This window comes from Scyliorhinus torazame, chromosome 12 (assembly GCF_047496885.1).
Source record: "Scyliorhinus torazame isolate Kashiwa2021f chromosome 12, sScyTor2.1, whole genome shotgun sequence".
In the NCBI taxonomy this organism is placed as follows: domain Eukaryota; kingdom Metazoa; phylum Chordata; class Chondrichthyes; order Carcharhiniformes; family Scyliorhinidae; genus Scyliorhinus; species Scyliorhinus torazame.
In genome coordinates this window covers 83,628,922-83,650,859 of record NC_092718.1, presented here as the reverse complement: position 1 = coordinate 83,650,859, position 21,938 = coordinate 83,628,922, and the positions used below count along the sequence as shown (strand labels likewise).

The 21,938-nt window shown below is 54.4% G+C and overlaps 1 protein-coding gene across 1 annotated transcript in view; it reads right to left on the bottom strand.

Annotated features, from left to right (window-relative positions):
• spaca6 (sperm acrosome associated 6) overlaps positions 1–21,938 on the bottom strand; it is an 80,558-nt gene that overhangs the window by 22,624 nt on the left and 35,996 nt on the right. Inside the window, exons 4-6 of the mRNA XM_072470186.1 lie at positions 16,481–16,504; positions 15,386–15,466; positions 13,778–13,881 (exon numbers count right to left, since the gene is read on the bottom strand). Of these exons, the coding sequence (XP_072326287.1) occupies positions 13,778–13,881; positions 15,386–15,466; positions 16,481–16,504 (209 nt within the window). The remainder of the gene's footprint in view (positions 1–13,777; positions 13,882–15,385; positions 15,467–16,480; positions 16,505–21,938) is intronic.

Here is a 21,938-nt window from a genome sequence, read left to right as displayed (position 1 = left end):
GTGTGTTGCTCTTTATGATATGAGGCTCTATTTATAATATGATGTTATGTCCCAACAGCGTCGCCAATACTGTGGGTATTTCTATTTATCTCGGTGAACCACAAGTCTTTCCCTTATATCGGTCAAATGACCATACTACCAGTTAGTCAGTTCAAAAGATGGTTTATTTACACAAACAAGGATTACTTCGACATGCAAACACAATATCTACTACGAGTTAAACAACACCTATCAGCTGCAATAACCTATACTTAACTTCAGGGCGACCGGCGCTGTGCAGATGGATAAGGCCTTTATCTTGATCTCACGTGGCTGGTTTGAAGAAGTGGCTCTGTCTCTGCTGGGCTCTTCCGTCAGGTAGCGATCGTTGGTCTTGAACTTGGCTGTCTGGTCGTTATGCTGCAGTTGGTGTGGGCACAGGCCAATCCCAAAAGAGGCTGGCACAGGCTGGATCCAGAAAAGAAAGAACACATGGCTGTGTCCCCTTTTATCCCTCTGGGATTTCGCGCTCTTTGGGGCGATCCTTGATCTTGGACCCAATAGCTCGACAGAGCTTTGATCACTGCCTTCAATTTCGGCCAATAAAGGGGCGGGTGCCTTGGTGGCTGGGCGGGTCCTTATTGGTCATTGACCTTGGCAGTTGGGCTCTCTGAGTAATGGGAGTGGCGCCGATCAGTCTGTGGCTGTATCGGTTTCTTGGTTGAGTCCTATTGCCCTGGGAAACGGGCCATTAGAATGCAAACGAGCGGGGGTTTTGATCAGGTCTAGCTACCTGCGTTTCAAATACACAGAAGCTCTGTATCTGTCTGAGTGCTGGGTTGTCCATAATTCCCATGGTCCTTTGCAGATGGCCATCTCAAATGGCTACATCCTGTCCTCTTGATCCTGAACGCCAAGCGTGGTGGATCACACTATTGATCCCTATCCATCCTTGATGTACCGGTCACCCTTGGTCAAGGCCAGGTTCTACTCTATCCTATCCTATATTTTGGGGCACTTACCTAATATTTATTAACACATCATACATTAATTAATCTCTCACGGGTCACTATAAAACATTTCACTATTAAACATTTAACTTATCCGTACAGTTGATTACTAACTAACACTATCTAAGCTACTCTCACGCTGCTGGCGAATATCAAAAAGAAGTTATGTACAGTACAAAAATTTTAAAACAGCAGCATTACATTTCTAATTAATTCTGGTAATGTTTACAGAGGTACATGGTTATAATTCTTAGCAGCAGTTAATACATCTGTTCAGCTTTGTTGAATTCCGAAGAAGGGGGCTCGGACTGTATATATCAGGGACCGGGAGGCTTTTGCTCGTCATTTACGGAGACTAAGTGTCTGAATGACACTGCAGATTATTGCAATTACTAGAAGGGCCTCTACTGTGTATGAAAGGGGGTACCATTTGGCAATGTTTCCGCACCAAGTGGGGGTTTCGGTGCCTGTCTTTGTGTGTGGTGTCCGGACTAGGGGTGTCATGTTGTGTGGTAGTGTTCGGGCCTGGAGTTGTGTACATTAAAATAGTCCATTGCGCGCGCAGTTGCAGAAGTCCAGCGATGATCAAAACGCATGTTTCGTCCTGTCTTCTGTCTTCCGTCTTCCGTGTATTCCTGGGGGTGCAAGCATAGTATCTGATATTATCTTCGGTTAATATCTCGTTTTATTTGTCTTTCTCTCCTTACTCCAATTACCCATTATGATCGTCACCATATGTGACTCCATCGTTTTTTTAAAAAATAACGTTTTGAGAGACAAGAAATACCAATTTTGAAGTGCAGAGATTCTCGCAGCTTGTGGTCGATGCAGGGAGTGGGTGGACAATTTCTCCGTCCAGTCTTTTCTTTACGACAACCAGTGGTGGTTGAGGCTCATCTTAACCAGCCGAATTTTAGGGTGGCCTGTTTTATAAAGTTTCTTCTTCCCAGGGTCCAGAGGTAGTTCGCGCGTAGCAGCATATGTGGCAACCAATTGTGTCATCTGTGTAAAGAGCACGTGGGGAGTGACCAGGGGGTCGCGGAAGCTAAAGGAAAGAAGGGTGAGCGTACAGAACGTGGCAAAGGGCATTCTGTATACCACTACCAAAGGGAGTGCAGAGAAGGTGAAACTAAGGCCTGCCAAAGACAGTGCAGTGTGTAGAGAACCATTCCAGAGTGTATGAAGTGACGGGAACATGAGGTGCGTATGGGCCGCTGCAGGATAGGAATGGGTGGAATCCCCGGTAGGGCGGGGGTTAGTGTCGTTACTCCACTACCCGAGCTTAACTGTCCGGATGCAGTTGGGGTCCTCAGGTAGGGCGGGGACTGATGCCGTGACTCCCTACCAGGGGTACCTAACGAGCGGAAAGAATTTGTAGTCATGTGAGATCCAACAATTGTGCCTTTAACGGCCATTGGTCAGTAAATTGCGTCTGATTCTCTGTGAGAAGAGTAACTATGACTGTATCAAGAAATTGGGTGTCAGGCCGACATCAATTAAAACCATGTATTGGGAAGAAAAGAAGAAGGAAAAAGGCGGGCAGGCTCCATCAGAAATTAGGACACCTTAATACTTAGGCTGTGCCTTTTTCTCATCATCTGGACACCTCAGGGTTCTGTACCAAACAGCGTTGTAAAAGCATTACCGAAACGAGAGTCAGTATCTGAATCATCACCATATCCCGGTAGCCAGACTCGTGTCTGCCGTTTCTGTGCCATGGCCACGTGGGCCGTCGGATAATCTGAATTATTGTGTCTTACCAGTCTACAAGAACTGTCGCGATGCCAAAGAGGGGCTTGTTTGTCATGAGGCGTAGGGGCGATGGGAGTGGAGGGCAAGTTACTGTCTTCGGGCGGTGGCTGTGGCAGTGGCTGTGGCGATGGCTGGGGAAGGGCATATAGGGGGTGACTGGGGGCAGAGAGATTGCACCAGTGGTCAGGGATAGTCATCAATCCGGGGAGGCTGTCGCTGTCGTCGGTGTCAAGTTCAAGGTGAAAGTCTGTACCTGTGGGTGGAGACAAGTTCGGGTCTGTGGGCATGGACGTGATGGCATGGCTGGGGGAGGGTCGGTGTAGGGGTGAGACTAGGTTGTCGATGGGCGGGGCCAGATAGATGTGGTGGGAGTGGCTACATTGGGATCCGTAGACTTTGAGTTGGTTGATGTGGAACCAACCAGTTTTGCCATTGGGGTACGTTATCTTGTACACGGAGGGGCTCACTTTGTCCGAAATAGAGTAGGGTCCTGCAAATTTGGGGGAGAGGAAAGAACTGGGGTTGTAAAGGGAAACCATTACTTGCTGACCGACTGTGTACTCTATGGGGTGGACGGTTTTGTCAAAGCAGGCTTTACTCTGCTTCCTTCTAGCGCCTAGTCGGACAGCTGCAGCGAGTTGTACTACTTTAATATTATCTGTGATCTGTTGGACTGCGTTTTTGTGGGTGAGGGTGGTTACTGTGGGGCTTGCCAAATCGAGATCTAATAAATATTCAATTCCCTTCATGGGCCGTCCGGTCATGAGAGTGTGGGGGGTGAAACCTGTGGAACTGGAAACGGTGTTCCGAATAAAGATAAGGGCAAATGGGAGAACTGTGTCCCATGTGGTATTATTCTGTTGCACCATCTTCCTAATGGTCGCTTTTAAAGTGTGATTCATTCTCTCAACAATGCCGCTGGATTGGGGGTGATACGCTATGTGCAATTTTTGCCTGATCCCAAAAATTGTTAGAACATTTTGCATGACTCTGATGGATTGAGAGGTCTCTGAGATATTAGAGGTCGAGCAAAAGAGATATTAGAAGCAATGGCCACTAAAGCGATGGAACATTTAATGAACCCACAGGAACCTGAGGTCGCAGCGACCAACAGAGCAGAGCAATGCCCCATGTGGGAGGAAGAGTTGAGGAAGCATTTAAAGGGGAAAGGATGGCCCCTTTGGTCCAATTTTTGTGCAAGGTTTTAGGGCTCTTCGGTTTCTTGATTGGAGTCCTATTGTCCTGGGAAACGGGCCATTAGAATGCAAACGAGCGGGGGTTTCAATCAGGTCTAACTACCTGCGTTTCAAATACACAGAAGCTCTGTATCTGTCTGAGTCCTGGCTTGGCCATAATTCCCATGGTCCTTTGCAGGTGGCCATCTCAGATGGCTACAAGTGAACTCCATGATACACTTTGGGGTTCTCTAAACCCAGGCCCATAACAAGAGAATTACACAGAGTTACACAGAGTTGTACAGAGTGACTCAGAATTGTACAGAGTTTTATAGCGTGGTACAGTACTGTAAATAATTATACAGAGTTACACAGAATTATACAGAGTATTGCAGAGTTACACAGAGTTGTACAGATTTCTACAAAAATATACAGAGTTGCATTGAGCTGTACAGAATTATACAGAGTTGCACAGAGTTACACAGGGTTATACAAGTTATAGGGCGGGATTCTCCATTGGCCAACACTGAAATTGCTAAACGCGATTGGGCGAAGAATTGTTTCCGATGCCAAAATCGCAGCGGGCGGCGATTTGACACCAACTCGCAATTCTCCGTCACCTCGACAACGGCACCAATGCGTACCGGAGCGCACATACAGTAAACACCGTTAGCATATCATTAGCTGGCCCAACCTGGTATTCTCTGGGACCTCCGCAATTCTCCTCCTCCGATGGGCCGAATTCCTGATGGCGCCCTGTGGCCGTCAAGATGACGGTCACCCTGAACTTTTACCCATTGGGGTCCCTCCAGGTGCCGGGTGGGGACCTGTCCGGGATCTAACAGACCTCGGTGTACAGGTGCATCCGTGCCGTCACGGAGACCCTATATGCCCAGGCGGCTCAATACATCCATTTCAATATGGACCGAGCCTACCAGGCTGCCTGAGCAGCGGGGTTTGCTGCCACCATCGACATGCCCCGGGTCCAGGGGGTGATCGATGGGATGCATTTCTCCCTACGAGCACCTGCAGATAACAAACCGAAAGGGGTTCCACTCAATTAACGTGCAGCTGGTGTGTGACCATCAGCTACACATCATTCACCTCTGCACCCGATACCCAGGCAGTGTGCGCGATGCCTTCATTCGGCGGTCCCTGACACGTTCGAGATGCCCCCACCCCGGCTGCGGGGTTTGGCTTCTGGGCGACAGGGGTTATCCGCTACGGTCGTGGCTGTTGACACCAATCCGGAGGCCACAGACCGATGCAAAGACCCGATACAAAGGTGCCCATACAGTGACAAGGTCCGTGAATGAGCAGTGCTTTGGCTCCTGAAGATGCTGTTCAGGTTCCTGACCGCTCTGGACCCTCCAGTGAGATGCTAAGAGAGTCGCCCGCATCGTGGCGGCCTGCCGTGTCCTCCACACCATCGCACAGCAGAGGGGTGACATACTGGAGGAGGAGGAGGAACACCTGGCCTCATCCGACAAGAAGGATGTGAAGGAGCGTGTAATGGCCAGGACATGGGGTCCAGGCAGGCACAGGAGGCTGCACAATGTGTGCTCCAGGGCCAACGTGCATGGGATGCTCTGATCACCTCCAGGTTCATCGACTAGGGGAGGGGACTGGCCAGGCGCATCCCACCCCCACACCCACTCACTCCCACCCCGTGGCCACCACCCACCTGAACTACCTTTGTGATACATACCTGTCACACTACGGGGTGGGTTGGCAGTAACAGCGGGTCTGGTCCATGGGATGGAGGATGATGACAACCCACTCTGCGGTGAGCTCTGTTGCTCCACATCGTATGCCAACGTCTGACTCCTGCCCACGGTTGCACTTTCCAGCATCCACCTACATGATCCCTGCATGCGAGCTGGCCATTCCATCGCACGGTGCCATCTGTCAGGGGTGGGGGGCTCGAGCCCTGCCCACCCACAACGGCCACCCATTCCCTCCCATTGGCCAGCCCAGACCAGCCCATCCTCACACCCATCTGACAGAGCACTGAGGCAGGTTGTAACAGTGGGAACAGGTGTTTAATGTGAGCAAATGTTTACAGATTTGTGCCCTAGCCCCTATAACTAAACAGTGCCCTGCACCTGTGCCAACTTAACTGGTGTCTAACCTCTTGGCCTTCCGGGCCCTAAAGCTACGCCTAGATGGTCCCTGGGATGGTACAGCAGGAGTGGAGGTGGCCTGCTGTGATTCCTGCCCTGCGTCCTGGGTCCCCTCTGGTGGGCGTCTTCTGGGGAGACTGGGCCTGGATGGGCCCGGCTGCTCCTCGGGTGTCTTGGTGCCACCCTGTTCTGCCCAGTGCCCACCAGATGCACCAGGGGCAGGAGGGGGGGGGGGTTGTCTGAGGTGCAGCGGTGTTCCTGCACCTCTCCTGCGGGAGTCAGTGGCACGGGCCCCGTCACTGCACCATCTCCCTCTGGGTCTGCGCCACGTCGGTCAGTACCTGAGCAATGTTGCTGACGTTCCCAGCCGTGGCCTGCTGTGACTGGGCCAAGTGGCTCTGACACATGGCTGCCTGAGAGGTGGCAACCCTATCCTGAGCCTCGGCCAGCGCCTGCACAGAGTGCCACAGGCCTTGGACATGCTGACCCATAGCCAAAACCGTCGTGTCCAATGCCTTCACTGCGGACGCCATCCGTGCAGTGTTGGCCTGGGTGGCACGCACTGTCGGCACCACCTCCTGCTTCTTCAGGCAATTGGACTCCTCCAACTGCACCTGCAGGTGCTGGATGCTCACCAACGACCCCTCATGTAGTCCCTGGCTTTGTGCATCTCAACAATTGATGGGAGTGTCCGTTCCAAAAACCCGCCTGGACGGCAGCTAATTCCTGGGGTTGGCCCGCCCTATGACTGTCCACCCCCTCTGGAATTCCTACCTCCACCTGCAGTACCGGATCAGCTGTGTGGTGATCATCAGATAGTGTCCCAGGAGCTTCTTCACTAAAGTGCCCAACCGAGGTGAGTGTCTCTGGGATGGTGGAGGGTGTTGGAGAGAGCTGTGATGGAAAATCACTGACTTCCTCCGTCCCGAGTTGCACGGTGTCCTGGGTCTCGGACGGAGGGCTGGAGTCCGAGCTGCTCCCATAACTGCTCGGCTCATGGAGATGCTCTGGCTGTGACACTGGCTGAGGGCAGGGGACGCCAGAATGACCTGCCCCATCTCCAGCATGACACAAGACAAGACGCATGATTAGACCGTGGGCCAGGGCGGAGTGGGGGTGGGTGTGTCGGTGGGGGATGATGGGTGGTATAAGGTGAGGTTGGTGTGGGGGTGAGGATGGGGGTGCGGGCGGTGTGGAGGTGGTGTAGGGTGTGGGTGGTGTGGGGGCGAGGATGGGGTACGGGGATGAGGGTGGTGTGGGGGTAGTGTAGTGTGAGGGTGGTGTGGGGGTAGTGTAAGGTGAGGGTTGTGTGGGGGTGAGGGTGGTGTGGGGGTGGTGTTGGGGAGGTTGGCACACGTGTCACAGGGAAGTGCAACTAAGCAGGGTCTCACTTCCACCTCGGCGATCTCCCTTTCCTCTGGGTCACTGACCACGTCCAGGGCCCTCTGCTCTGCCGTGGTGAGGGGCCGCAGATCCGGCGGTCCCCCTCCTGTCTTCTCCCGCTCCTGGCGGTTGTGCGCGGCCTTCTCCTTGGGCAGGGGAAATAGAAAATGATATTTTTAGCCACTGCGACTCTGCTGTCCAGGGGGTGGAAACTAGTGACCTAAGTGGCCAGGGAGCCCGGCCATGGCAGCCGATATAGGAACTGGCATGTAGTGCAGAGTGGGGGAGGGGGGGGGGTAACGGGTGTGTGGGACGGGGGTTGGTGCCAGGGGCACAGTGCTGCCTACTCACCCTGACCGTCCTAAGGAGATTGTGCAGTTTTTTACGGCACAAGTGGCCGGTCCGGACTGCGGTAGCCACAGCATTCACTGCCTTTGCACCCACGCCCGATGAACGGTGCCAGCTGGCAGCCTCCTTCCCGGGCTGGGGTACCGAAACATTCCCCGCTCCTCCACCGTGTCCAGGAGGGTCTCCAGCCCAGCGTCGGTGAATCTTGGGGCTGCTCTCCTTGCTGCCATCCTGATGGCTGTGATGGTGTGTGAGGAGTTAAGTGTGTATATGCAGCTGCAGCTTGTCAGCCTCCTGAGTGTCAATCGCAAACCGGCAAATCGGGCACCGTTTCTCAATAGAATCAATTGTGTTCCACATGGCACTGGTGCTAGCTCCTGAACAGTCCCCTAATAGGTCCAGGTGTGGCGCCAGTTTTGCTGTCATGGAAGTCCATGAATTCTGCGTTGGCGTCAACACTTAGTCTCAGAAACGCAGCGTGATGTGGCGCAGTCCCAGGTGGAGATGGTTCACCCCTTGCTCAGGCCGAGACCAGAGCAGGCCTCCATGACTGGCAGTGCCTGGACAATGGCGCCGATGTTCCCAGCCATGGCCTACTGTGACGGAGCCACGCTCAGCAGCGCCGCTGTGATGTCCAGATGGCTTTGGCACACGGATGCATGTGAGGCGACAACCCTGTCCTGAGGCTCAGCCAGCACCTGCACAGAATGCCCCAGGCTTTGGACACGCTGATCCATAGGCAGAACCGTCACTCCCCCCAATACCTCCACCAGTTTTGCTGTTGTGAAACTCCACAAATTCTGCACTGGAGTCAACACTTAGGGCTGGATTCTCCGATCGGCGACACCGAAATTGCGTCCAGCGATCAGCCGGAGAATGCGTTTTTAAGCTGGAATCAGTGGCGGCGCTGTGTTTCCGATGATACGCCCCTCAAAACCGGCATACTCGAGGAGTACGCTGCCGGGACGGCCTCAGGATGTTACCTGAGGCCCTCCCCTGATGGTCCGCCCCCGATGGGCCGAGTCCTCAATGGTGTGGGCGGGAGTGCATTGAACGGAACGGAGGGTGCCAATCCGCTGGCGGGAGGGGGGGGGGCTTCGGTAGGGGCTGGGGAGGCTGGTGGAGGGTGGTCTGGGGGTGGCGAATGGGGTTACAGGAGGCCCGTCTTTGGCAGGCCAGGGCCACGCATGGCCGGCGCCATATTGTATGGCGCAGCCACCACAGGCCGCTGCCCTGCGCAGGTGCGGTCATGAAGCCGGCCATTCTGCGGCCGTATCTGCAGGTAAAGCCGAGGCTTTACGTGTCGTGGCTGCTAGCCCCCCACCAGGCAGAGGATCGGTGCAGGGGAGGCAACGACATTTTGGTCGTCAGACCAGACGGATCCTGCGGACATAGCTGCAGAATCCAGCCCTTAGAAACAGAGAAACCTACCCAGTGATATAGAGTTGTACAGAGTTACATAGAGTTGGACAGAGTTGTACACAATTATACAGAGTTACACAGAATTATACAGTGTTTTACAGAATAGTACAGAATTGTACAGAATTATACAGAGTTACACAGAGTTACACAGAGGTGCACAGAATTATACAGACGTATACAGAGTTGTACAGCATTACAGGGAGTTGTACAGAATTATACAGAGTTATCCAGAGTTGTACAGAGTTTTTTTATAGCGTTGTGTATAATTCTACATCATTATATGGAGCTATATAGAGTGTACAGAGTTGTACAGTGTTGAACAGAATTATACAAAGTTACAGAGTGGTATAGAATTGTACAGAGTTTTACAGAGAGGCACAGAACTGTACAAAATTGTAGAGTTAAACAGAATTATACAGAGTTTTGTGGAGTTACACAGAATTGTAATGAGTTGTACAGAATTATGCAGGGTTATACAGAATTATTCAGAGTTATGCAGTTCTACAGGGTTTTACAGAGTGGGCAGAATTATACACATCTATGCCGATTTATACAGAGTTGTACATAATTGTATAGAGTTATACAGAGTTGTACCAAGTTATCCAGAGTTATCCAGAATTATACAGAGTTACACAGTGTTGTACAGAGTTACACAGAGTTGTTCAGTTACACAGAGTTGTTCAGTTACACAGAGTTGTAGAGTTACACAAAATTGTAAGAAGTTGTACAGAATTAATCTGAGTTACACAGAATTACACAGAGTTTTGTGGAGTTACAGAGTTGAACAGATTTATACAGAATTATTCAGAGTTATACAGCGTTGTCAGAATCGTACAGAGTTACACAGAGATATACAGACTTTTACGAAGTGTTATGGGCCAGGGTTTAGAGAACGCCAAAGTGTATCATGGAGTTCACCTGACCCACGACTTTTAATAGATTGTGGTATGGGGAGCACACGGCCCAGGTGTGGTAGAGCAGAAATGGAAAAGTATTTTTTAAAACAAAACAATGTTTATTCTATGAACTCAAGTTAACCTTTTTAAAACATACAGTGAACATCTTAGCAACCATCAATTCAAATACAACCCCCAAAGAATACAACACTAAGTAATCCTTAATAACTTCCCAAACAACATCCAGAAGACAGAAGAAACGCCTTTTAACAGAGGCACATCAGATTTACATTCACTACTGAGAACATTTATAATTCTGAATTCACCAAATGATCAAGAGATAGTCTTTTCATGGCAGAGAGATCAACAGTACACCTGCTCGGTCTGGCTTCAGCTCCAACACTGAAAATGAAACTAAACACACCCTGCAGCAAACAGCCTAAAACGAAAGTAAAAAGCCGACAGACAGCCCAGCTCCACCCACACTCTGACATCACTGATAAACACCCATTTCTTAAAGGTACATTTCTTAAACACCCATTTCTTAAAGGTACTCTCACATGACTAAAGGGTTACAGAATTACACAGAGTTATACAGAGTTACACAGAATTATACAAAGTTGTACAGAGTTACACAGAGTAGTACAGAATTATACGGAGTTACACAGAGTTGTGCTGGGTTATACATAGTTAAACAGAATTGCACAGAATTATACAGTTATACAAAGTTTTACAGTTACACAGAATTATACAGATTTATACAGAGTTGTACAGATTTTCACATAGTGGTTCTGAATTGTATAGAGTTCTCCAGAGTTAAACGTTTGTCAGAAGACTCCTGGAGTGTGATTTTAAGAATGTAGAGCGATCGGTGCTCACCATGCCGAGAGTGGGTGCTTAATGCATGACATACAAATCTCAAACTCCCACTACCATTTAACGCTCACTTGAGTTTTGATTCTCAGCGGGCAGAGCTTCTGTCCGCTCCGTGGAAGGAACGCCTGAGTCTGAGAGCTGTCAGCCGATCAGATTAGCTGACAGCTCTTCAACCCGGCCAGACACAGCGCTGTGGTAGCCAGAGGCGGTACTGCAGGGGGCGGCAGGGTGGAGCAGTGGTTAGCACTGCTGCCTATGGCACTGAGGACCCGGGTTCGATCCCAGCCCCGGGTCATTCTCTGTGTGGAGTTTGCACATTCTCCCCGTATCTGCGTGGGTTTTACCCTCCAGAACCCAAAGATGTGCAGGTTAGGTGGATTGGTCACACTAAATTGCCCCTTTATTGGAAAAAAATAATTGGCTACTCTAAATTTAAAAAAAGAAGCTGTACGGCAGAGCTCTGCATGCAACTAAGTTGAGGGACCGTCGGTAAGGTCCCAGGGGGGTAGTCGATGCCTCAGTGGGTTGTGAAGAGGGTGATCACGGGGTTATGGCCTAAAAATTGAGGTTACGCAGGAAAAGGCCATCAATTGGCCTGAACAGAAGAAAGGGTGCATTTCCCGCCTCAGGCCCTGCCCGCTCCTAGCATGAAATTGTGACTGGATTTGGGCAGAAAGGTTCCGGGGTGAGGAGGGAAATTCCCGTCCATTCAAATTTGTGCTCCCTCTCCCCTCTACCTGAGAACCCACCTTGCGGCATGTGTAACATTCTGGTTCACTGGGGCCCATTTCTGGGATGAAGAGGGTTTGTCTATTGAAGAAGGTTTGAACAGATTGGGCCAGAACCCATTCGAACTGGTACCCCTTGGAGTTTAGAAGAGTGAGAGGCGATTGATTGAAAGATATCAGGGGCGGGATTCTCCGCAATCGGTGCGAAGTCCGCCGACCGGCGCCAAAAACGGCGCGAATCAGTCCGGCATCGCGCCGCCCCAAAGGTGCGGAATTCTCCGCATCTTGAGGGGCCGAGCCCTCACCTTGAGGGGCTAGGACCGCAAAGTCATTTCCGCCCCAGCTGGCGGGAAAGGCCTTTGGTGCCCCGCCAGCTGGCGCGGAAATGACTTTGCCGTGCGGCACATGCGCAGGAGCGTCAGCGGCTGCTCATGGCATCCCCGCGCATGCACAGTGGAGGGGGTCTCTTCCGCCTCCGCCATAGTGGAGACCATGGCGAAGGCGGAAGGAAAAGAGTGCCCCCATGGCACAGGCCCGCCCGCGGATCGGTGGGCCCCGATCGTGGGCCAGGCCACCGTGGGGGCACCCCCCGGGGCCAGATCGCCCCGCACCCCCCCCCCCCCAGGACGCCAGAGCCCGCCCGCGCCGCCTTGTCCCGCCGGTAAGAGAGGTGGTTTGATTCTCGCCGGCGGGACAGGCATTCCAGCAGCGGGACTTCGGCCCATCGCGGGCCGGAGAATCGCCGGGGGGGGGGCCCGCCAACCGGTGCGGCGCGATTCCCACCCCCGCCGAATATCCGGTGCCGGAGAATTTGGATTCACGCCAGCCCCAGATTTGGAGGGCATTTGACAGGGTGGATGCTGAGAGGATGCCCCCCCCCCCCCTATGGCGTGCGGGGAGAATCTATAACGAGGGGGAGCACAGAGTTTCAGAATGAGGGGGTCTACCATTGAAGATGGAGACGAGGAAGAATCGCTTCACTCAGAGGATGGTCATGCAGTGGAATTCTCTCTGCTAAAGATCAGTGGGGCTATATTCAAGGTTGAGTCAGACAGATTACTGATCAACGGGGCAGTTGAAGATTATGGGGGGGAACAGGCACAAAGTAGAATCGAGACCACAACCAGATGAGCGATAATCTTTTGAATGGGGGAACATAATCGAGGGGCCGAATGGCCTACTCCTGCTCCACTTTCTTATGTCCTTATGTGGAGGACCAGTGGCATTGCTCATGGCTCCAGCGGAGTGCTGAACCGTGACCGAAGGGGAGGATAAGAGGTGGAGAGGGTGTGTGGTGGGGGAATGTACATTCCGGGCGGGGTTCCCTCAGCCCGGGGCCGGGCTGGAGAATCCCCGCGACCGGCGCAAATCATGCCACGTCGCCCCGACGCTGGCACATGATTCTCTGAAGAGCGGAGAATTGGCGCCATTGGTGCCGGCATGGTTGGTGTGGCGCCGGTCGATTCTCGGGCCGGGATGGGCCAAGCAGCCAATGTGGAAACGCAGAATCCCGCCGTCGCCGTCCACACCTGCTCTCAGCCGGCGGAAACTCGCCGTTGAAGGGTCGGGCGGCGGCATGTGGGGGGGGGTGGGTGGTCCGACCTGGTGGGGGGGGGGGTGGGTTCCGGCCCGGGGGGGGGGTTGCATTCGATGTGGCCTGGCCCACGATCGGGGCCCACCAATCAGCGGGCCGGCCTCTCTGTCTCCCGGCCTCTTTTCTTCCGCGCCGGCCCCTGTACTCCTACGCCATGTTCCGTCGGGGCCAGTGTGGACAAGGGAGACACCGCGCATGCACGGCAATCGTGCCGGTGGGACTACGCCTGCGCAGGTTTGCGAAGGACCCACTGCGCATGCGCGCATCCCCCGGCGCCCATTCCACGGCCGAATCAGCAGCTGGAGCGGCGTGACACACTCCAGAGCCGTGCTGGCCCCCTGTCGGGGCCAGAATTGCTGATCCTGGGGCCGTGTTGAGTTTCCGACGGTGTCAACACTTAGCCTCAGGATAAGAGAATCCCGCCCTCGGTTTTGAAACAGGAAATTAGGAAATGAGAGCTTTGAACACAGAGAAATACAGTAAATACTCACATGAGATGCATACATCCACGTGACTGTGTCAATCTTGGGTATCGTAAAGTTGGATTGACACTTCATTGACACCTGCCCTGTCTCCTTCATCATTACATCTTTGACTGCAGGAATGGACAACACTTGGAATGAACAAATTGGATTGGATTTCCCAACCGTGAGACAACCAATTAAAAAATGCTGTCACCATTGGACATGTTAATTACTGACTCTTGATGAGAATTGAGACTTGCTTTCCAAGGTTTTCACCTTGCAGTTCATCAGCACAGTCACAAGAATGCCAAATTTCAAAGGAAGTGACGATTTCTACAACAGGACAGAAGGGCGGCGATTCGTTGGCATGTCCACTCTGATTGGTCAAGAGAGGTCAGGAAGAATGCACCAGGGACCTATTCGTTCCCCCATGCTTTTGTTTAATTCAAAAAAACGCGGGGACCAATCTCTTGACCAATCAAATACTTTCCCGTCAGCACTCTTTTCCTCCAGCAGTATAAGTAGCTGCTCCCTTTGAAATTTGGTATTCTGGCATCTGTCTGGATGAGTGCAAGATGAAAACCTCAGCCTGTCACTTTTCTCAGCAAAATCAATCCGATGAGCTGAAGTGATGTGAAGAAGGATTGTTTTTCATGCAGAGGGTGGCTGGAGATTGGAATGAACTTCCTGAGAGGGTGTCAGAGGCAGGTTTGATCGTGGTATACAAAAGGAAATCTGACTGCTACCTGGAACAAAATATTGTGCAGAGCTATGGGGACAGGGACTGTCCCAGTATTTACAGGCGGAGCCCTGGGAGTGTATCAGTATTTACAGGGTGAATCCCCTGGGAGTGTGTCTGTATTTACAGAGTGAGTCCCCCGGGAGTGTGTCAGTATTTACAGGGGGAGCCCCGGGAATGTGTCAGTATTTACAGGGGGAGCCCCGGGAGTGTGTCTGTATTAATGCACGATCAATTCCACAAAGACGAGAGTAGGATGTAATCGAGGCTTTATTACACTGAGATGTGTGGCCTCCTACAACAGCTGACGAAATGGCTGCTGTACTGGGAGCACACATATTTATACTCCGCCTGCTGGGCGGAGCCAGCAGGCAGGGATCTACCCCCGTACCTGTAGTACAGGGGCCTTACCGTAAAGCACCTATATCAACATCCTATATATACAATATATACGTCAGTGGTGACTACCACATGTATTTATAGGGGGAATCCCCGGGAAGTGTGTCTGTATTTACAAGGTGGAATCCCTGGGAGTGTGTCTGTATTTACAGGGGGAATCCCCTGGGAGTGTGTCTGTATTTAAAGGGGGAATCCCTGGGGAGTGTGTCAGTATGTCCAGGGTGAATCCCCTGGGAGTGTGTCAGTATTTACAGGGGAATCCCCGGGGAGTGTGTTAATATGTACAGGGTGATCCCGCATGAGTTTGTCAGTATTTACAGGGGGGGAATACCCCGTGCCGGTGTTGTATTTACAGCAGGGAATCTCCACAGATGTGTCAGTATTTACAGGGCTCGAGTCCTGGGCTGCCATATTGAACAGAGTTGCCTGAATGTCTGAGACATGATGCTGCTCTCCAAGTGCGTTACTTGCACAATAAACAATGAAACCAGACGTACTTGGACACTCGAAAGAGATGCCTTCACAACCCTTCATCTTGCAGGTGTGACAATCAAAGTAAAATGAAGCCATGTTAACCCCTGTGGAAAAGACAGTGTTGTTAGGAACAGGAGGCAGCATGTTTGGCAGGAACCCCAAATTCCATCAGAACCTCCCATAGAAGTGCAGAAAGCCTCAAACTAAATGAAACCATTTTGGGCACAGCAAGATCCCACAAAGCCTTTGGTCCACCAGTGTTCATGCATTTTGTAATTTAACAGCCCAAACCTCCCCCCACCCCCCCCGCAACCCTCAGCTCATTGTCTTCTGAAATTCTCCACCGTGATCCTGTTACCCCCCAGCCCAGACTGTTCCAAATCCCTCCTGCTCGGCCTGAACCACCCCCGGCCCCGTGTAAAAACCTCACCTCATCCAAAGCTCTGCTCCTCCCTCCAAAATCCAATCTTGTGCTCGATCCCACTCAACAATTACTTCCTGTTATGATCTCCAGATCCAGCAACACCTCCAACTTTGAAATACTCACCCTCATGTTCAAAGCCCAACCCATTCTCCATCTCTGTAACCTGATCCAGTCCCCTGCTACCCTCCCTATCTCTGTAACCTCACCCAGTCCCCTGCAACCCTCCCTATCTCTGTAACCTCATCCAGTCCCCTGCAACCCTCCCTATCTCTGTAACCTCATCCAGTCCCCTGCAATCCTCCCTATCTCTGTAACCTCATCCAGTCCCCTGCAACCCTCCGAGATCTCTGCACTCCTTCAATTCCGGCCTCTTGAACATCACCCGATTGACATCGCTCCACCATTGGCGACCGTGCCTTCAGCTGCCTGGGGCCTTAATCTCTGGAATTCCTAAACTCTCTGCCTCTCACTCTCTTTCTATTTCTTTCTGTCTCAGTCACCTGTCTCTAATATATCCTTATGGGTGATATTTCCTTCTGGGTCATTGCCACATTGATGTATGTGGGATCTTGCTGTGCAAAATGGCTGCCGCATTTCTTACATTACATAGTGAAGCACTTTGGGATGTCCTGAGGTGGGGGCAGGGGCTAGAGAAATGAAGTTCTTTCTCGTTAATATAAATGAAAAGACTTACCACAGGTGTAGTTGCAGGGTGATGCTGAAATACAGAGAGAAAGTAATTTTATTCAGGTAACCTGTGGTTCTCTCGAGATCCAGTTTAGGATGAGGTACCGGTGTTCCTACTCCACGCGAGCTTCCTACCTCCCCCCTCTTCATCTCCGTCCATCACCATATCCTCTATTCCTCTCTCTCATGTGCTTATACTGCTTCCCCCTAAAATACATCAACATTATTCACTTCAAACACAATCTGTCAGAGCGAGTCCCGCATTCTCTCCACTCCTTGAGGGAGAGAATCCCATGTTCTCCTCACTCCCCGTGGGAGCGAATTCCACAGTCCGCCCACTCATTGTGAGAGTGAATCCCACATTCTCCCCACTCCCCATGGGAGTAAGTTCCACATTCTCCCCACTCCCCTCGGGAGCAGGTTCCACATTCACCCCACTCCCCATGGGAGCAGATTCCACATTCTCCCCACTCCCCGTGGGAGCTGGTTCCACATTCTCCCCAATTCCCGATGGGAGTAAGTTCTACATTCTCCCTACTCCCCATGGGAGTAAGTTCCACATTCTCCCCACTCCCCTCGGGAGCAGGTTCCACATTCTCCCCACTCCCCATGGGAGCAGATTCCACATTCTCCCCACTCCCCGTGGGAGCAGGTTCCACATTATCCCCACTCCCCGTGGGAGATGGTTCCACATTCTCCTCACTGTCTGTGAGAGCAGATTCCACATTTTCCTCACTCCCCGCGGGAGCAGGTTCCACATTCTCCCCACTCCCCGCGGGAGCAGGTTCCACATTCTCCCCACTCCTCGCGAGAGCAGGTTCCACATTCTCCCCACTCCCCGCGGGAGCAGGTTCCACATTCTCCCCACTCCCCGCGGGAGCAGGTTCCACATTCTCCCCACTCCCCGCGGGAGCAGGTTCCACATTCTCCTCACTCCCCGCGGGAGCAGATTCCACATTCTCCCCACTCCCCGTGGGAGCAGATTCCACATTCTCCTCACTCCCCGTGGGAGCAGATTCCACATTCTCCTCACTCCCCGCGGGAGCAGATTCCACATTCTCCTCACTCCCCGCGGGAGCAGGTTCCACATTCTCCCCACTCCCCGCGGGAGCAGGTTCCACATTCTCCCCACTCCCCGCGGGAGCAGGTTCCACATTCTCCCCACTCCCCGCGGGAGCAGGTTCCACATTCTCCTCACTCCCCGCGGGAGCAGATTCCACATTCTCCCCACTCCCCGTGGGAGCAGATTCCACATTCTCCTCACTCCCCGTGGGAGCAGATTCCACATTCTCCTCACTCCCCGCGGGAGCAGATTCCACATTCTCCTCACTCCCCGCGGGAGCAGGTTCCACATTCTCCCCACTCCCCGCGGGAGCAGGTTCCACATTCTCCCCACTCCCCATGGGAGCAGATTCCACATTCTCCCCACTCCCCGTGGGAGCAGGTTCCACATTATCCCCACTCCCCGTGGGAGATGGTTCCACATTCTCCTCACTGTCTGTGAGAGCAGATTCCACATTTTCCTCACTCCCCGCGGGAGCAGGTTCCACATTCTCCCCACTCCCCGCGGGAGCAGGTTCCACATTCTCCCCACTCCCCGTGAGAGCAGGTTCCACATTCTCCCCACTCCCCGCGGGAGCAGGTTCCACATTCTCCCCACTCCCCGCGGGAGCAGGTTCCACATTCTCCCCACTCCCCGCGGGAGCAGGTTCCACATTCTCCTCACTCCCCGCGGGAGCAGATTCCACATTCTCCCCACTCCCCGTGGGAGCAGATTCCACATTCTCCTCACTCCCCGTGGGAGCAGATTCCACATTCTCCTCACTCCCCGCGGGAGCAGATTCCACATTCTCCTCACTCCCCGCGGGAGCAGGTTCCACATTCTCCCCACTCCCCACGGGAGCAGATTCCACATTCTCCCCACTCCCCGCGGGAGCAGATTCCACATTCTCCCCACTCCCCGCGGGAGCAGATTCCATTTTCTCCCCACTCCCCACGGGAGCAGATTCCACATTCTCCTCACTCCCCGCGGGAGCAGATTCCACATTCTCCTCACTCCCCGCGGGAGCAGATTCCACATTCTCCTCACTCCCCGCGGGAGCAGATTCCACATTCTCCTCACTCCCCGCGGGAGCAGATTCCACATTCTCCTCACTCCCCGCGGGAGCAGATTCCACATTCTCCTTACTCCCCGCGGGAGCAGATTCCACATTCTCCTCACTCCCCGCGGGAGCAGATTCCACATTCTCCTCACTGTCCGTGGGAGCAGATTCCACATTCTCCTCACTCCCCGTGAGAGCAGATTCCACATTCTCCTCACTCCCCGCGGGAGTAAGTTCCACATTCTCCCCACTCCCCGTGGGAGCAGATTCCACATTCTCCTCACTCCCCGTGGGAGCAGATTTCACATTCTCCTCACTGTCTGTGAGAGCAGATTCCATTTTCTCCCCACTCCCCGCGGGAGCAGATTCCACATTCTCCTCACTGTCCGTGAGAGCAGATTCCATTTTCACCCCACTCCCCGCGGGAGCAGATTCCACATTCTCCTCACTCCCCGTGGGAGCAGATTCCACATTCTCCTCACTCCCCGCGGGAGCAGATTCCACATTCTCCTCACTGTCCGTGAGAGCAGATTCCATTTTCACCCCACTCCCCGCGGGAGCAGGTTCCACATTCTCCCCACTCCCCGTGGGAGCACGTTCCACATTCTCCCCACTCCCCATAGGAGCTGGTTCCACATTCTCCCCACTCCCCGTGGGAGCAGATTCCACATTCTCCTCATTCCCGCGGGAGCAGATTCCACATTCTCCTCACTGTCCTTGAGAGCAGATTCCATTTTCACCCCACTCCCCGTGAGAGCAGATTCCACATTCTCCTCACTCCCCGCGGGAGCAGATTCCACATTCTCCTCACTCCCCGCGGGAGCAGATTCCACATTCTCCTCACTCCCCGCGGGAGCAGATTCCACATTCTCCTCACTCCCCGCGGGATCAGATTCCACATTCTCCTCACTCCCCGCGGGAGCAGATTCCACATTCTCCTCACTCCCCGCGGGAGCAGATTCCACATTCTCCTCACTCCCCGTGAGAGCAGATTCCACATTCTCCTCACTCCCCGTGAGAGCAGATTCCATTTTCTCCCCACTCCCCACGGGATCAGATTCCACATTCTCCTCACTCCCCGTGAGAGCAGATTCCACATTCTCCTCACTCCCCGTGAGAGCAGATTCCATTTTCTCCCCACTCCCCACGGGATCAGATTCCACATTCTCCTCACTCCCCGTGAGAGCAGATTCCACATTCTCCTCACTCCCCGCGGGAGTAAATTCCACATTCTCCTCACTCCCCGCGGGAGGAAGTTCCACATTCTCCTCACTCCCCGCGGGAGTAAGTTCCACATTCTCCTCACTCCCCGCGGGAGTAAATTCCACATTCTCCTCACTCCCCGCGGGAGGAAGTTCCACATTCTCCTCACTCCCCGCGGGAGTAAGTTCCACGGGAGGGTTTCTTCGACCCCGCGCCGGGTCGCGAATCACACGACGCGGTTCCGCGCCGCTCCGCCGATTCTCCGGCCACTGGCGCCGTCGCAGTCGGCACGGCGCCAGCCGGGGGCCGCTCAGCGCGCCCCCTCCCCCCCCGGTGATTCTCCCCGCGCAATGGGCGAGTTAGGCTGAGTCCCGCCGGCGTTGTTCTAATGTGGTCCGACCAGGCGGGACCTCGGCGTTCATGCTGCGGCCTGGTGGGGGGAGGGGGGATCCGATTGCAGGAGGTGCCTCCACGGTGGCCTGGCACACAATCGGGACCTACCGATCGGTGGGCGGGCTTATATCGGTGGGGGCCTATGTTCCTTCGCGCCGGGCCCCTGTATATCTCCGCCATGTTGCGTCGGGGCCGGTGCGGAGAAGGCAACCCACGCGCGTGCGTGAATTTGCGCTGACCGCGGTGCGCATGCGCGGACCCGCGGTCCCGTCCTGACGCCCGTATCGGCAGCTGGCGCTGCGCGAGTCGCTCCAGTGCCATGCTGGCCCCCTGTGCGGCGCAGGATCGCTGATTCTAGGGACCAGATGACGCCGTCGTAAGATGCTCCGGCGTTTACGACGGCATCAACACTTAGCCCCAGGATCGGAGAACCGTACCCCGCAATCTCCCCACTCCCCGTGGGAGCAAGTTCCAAATTCTCCCCAGTCCCCATGGGAGTAAGTTCCACATTCCCCCCACTCCCTGTGGGAGCAGGTTCCACAGGTGGGATTCTCCTCTACCCAGCGGGGCGGGCGGTCCCGGCGTGAGCCACTCCGGCGTCAGGCCACCCGGAATGTGGGGAATCCTCCGCACCTTCAGGGGCTAAGCCGGCGCCGGCGGTGCGGGCGCCGGCGGGGTTGGCCTCATCCCAGCGCATGCGCGGGTGTTCGTCTCTGCACCGGCCATGGCAGAGGCCCATAGTAGCCAGTGCGGAGGGAAAGAGTGCCCCCATGGCACAGGCCCGCCCGTGGATCGTTGGGCCCCGATCGCGGGCCTGGCCACCGTGGGGGCAACCCCCAGGACCAAATTCCCCCCACGCCCCCCCCCGAGGACTCCACAGGCCGCCCGCAGAGCCAGGTTCCTCCGGTAAGTACCAGGTCTAATTTACGCCGGGGGGACCGACCTCAAACGGGCAGCTGCCTGGACCATCGCTGGCCGGAGACCGCCGGGGGGGGGTTGCTGTCAGCGGCCGCCGATCGGCACGGCACGGTTCCCGCCCCCGCCAAAACCCCGGCGTCGGAGATTCCGGCAGCCGGCGGGGGGGGGAATCACGCCCCCCCCCGGCGATTCTCCGGCCTGTCGTGGATCGGAGAATCCCGCCCCACATTCTCAACACTCCCTGGGAGGGATTCTCTGAACCGGCATCACCGGGGGGGGCGACGTGAATCCCGTGTTATGGGCTAGAGTTTAGAGAACCCCAAAAGGTACTCTCACATGTCACCCACCCCGTCGCTCCGACGGCGGCTGCCGAATTCTCCAGCGCCGTTCTTTTGGCGGGGCGGGGTTCGCGCCCCGCCGGCCATTGGCAGTGGTCCCGATGGCGATTCTCCGGTCCCCAATGGGCCGAGCGGCCGCCCGTTTTCGGCCAGTCCCACCAGCGTGGATTAGACCAGGTCTGTAGCGGCGGGACCTGGCTCTGAGGGCGGCCTGCAGAGTCCTCCGGGGGGGGCGGGGGGGGGGGGGGGCACGGGGGATCTGGTCCCGGAGGGCCGCCACGGTGGCCTGGCCCGCAATCGGGGCTCACCGATCTGCGGGCGGACCTGTGCCTTGGGGCACTCTTTCCCTCCGTGCCGGCCTGCGATAAGCTCCTCCATGGCAGGCACGGAGAAGAAACCCCCTGCGCATACGCAGTAATCATGCCAGCGGTCCTGGGAACACGCTGGCGCTCCTGCACATGCGCCAACTCGCGCCGGCCGGCGGAGGCCCTTAAGCGCCAGTTGGTGCGGC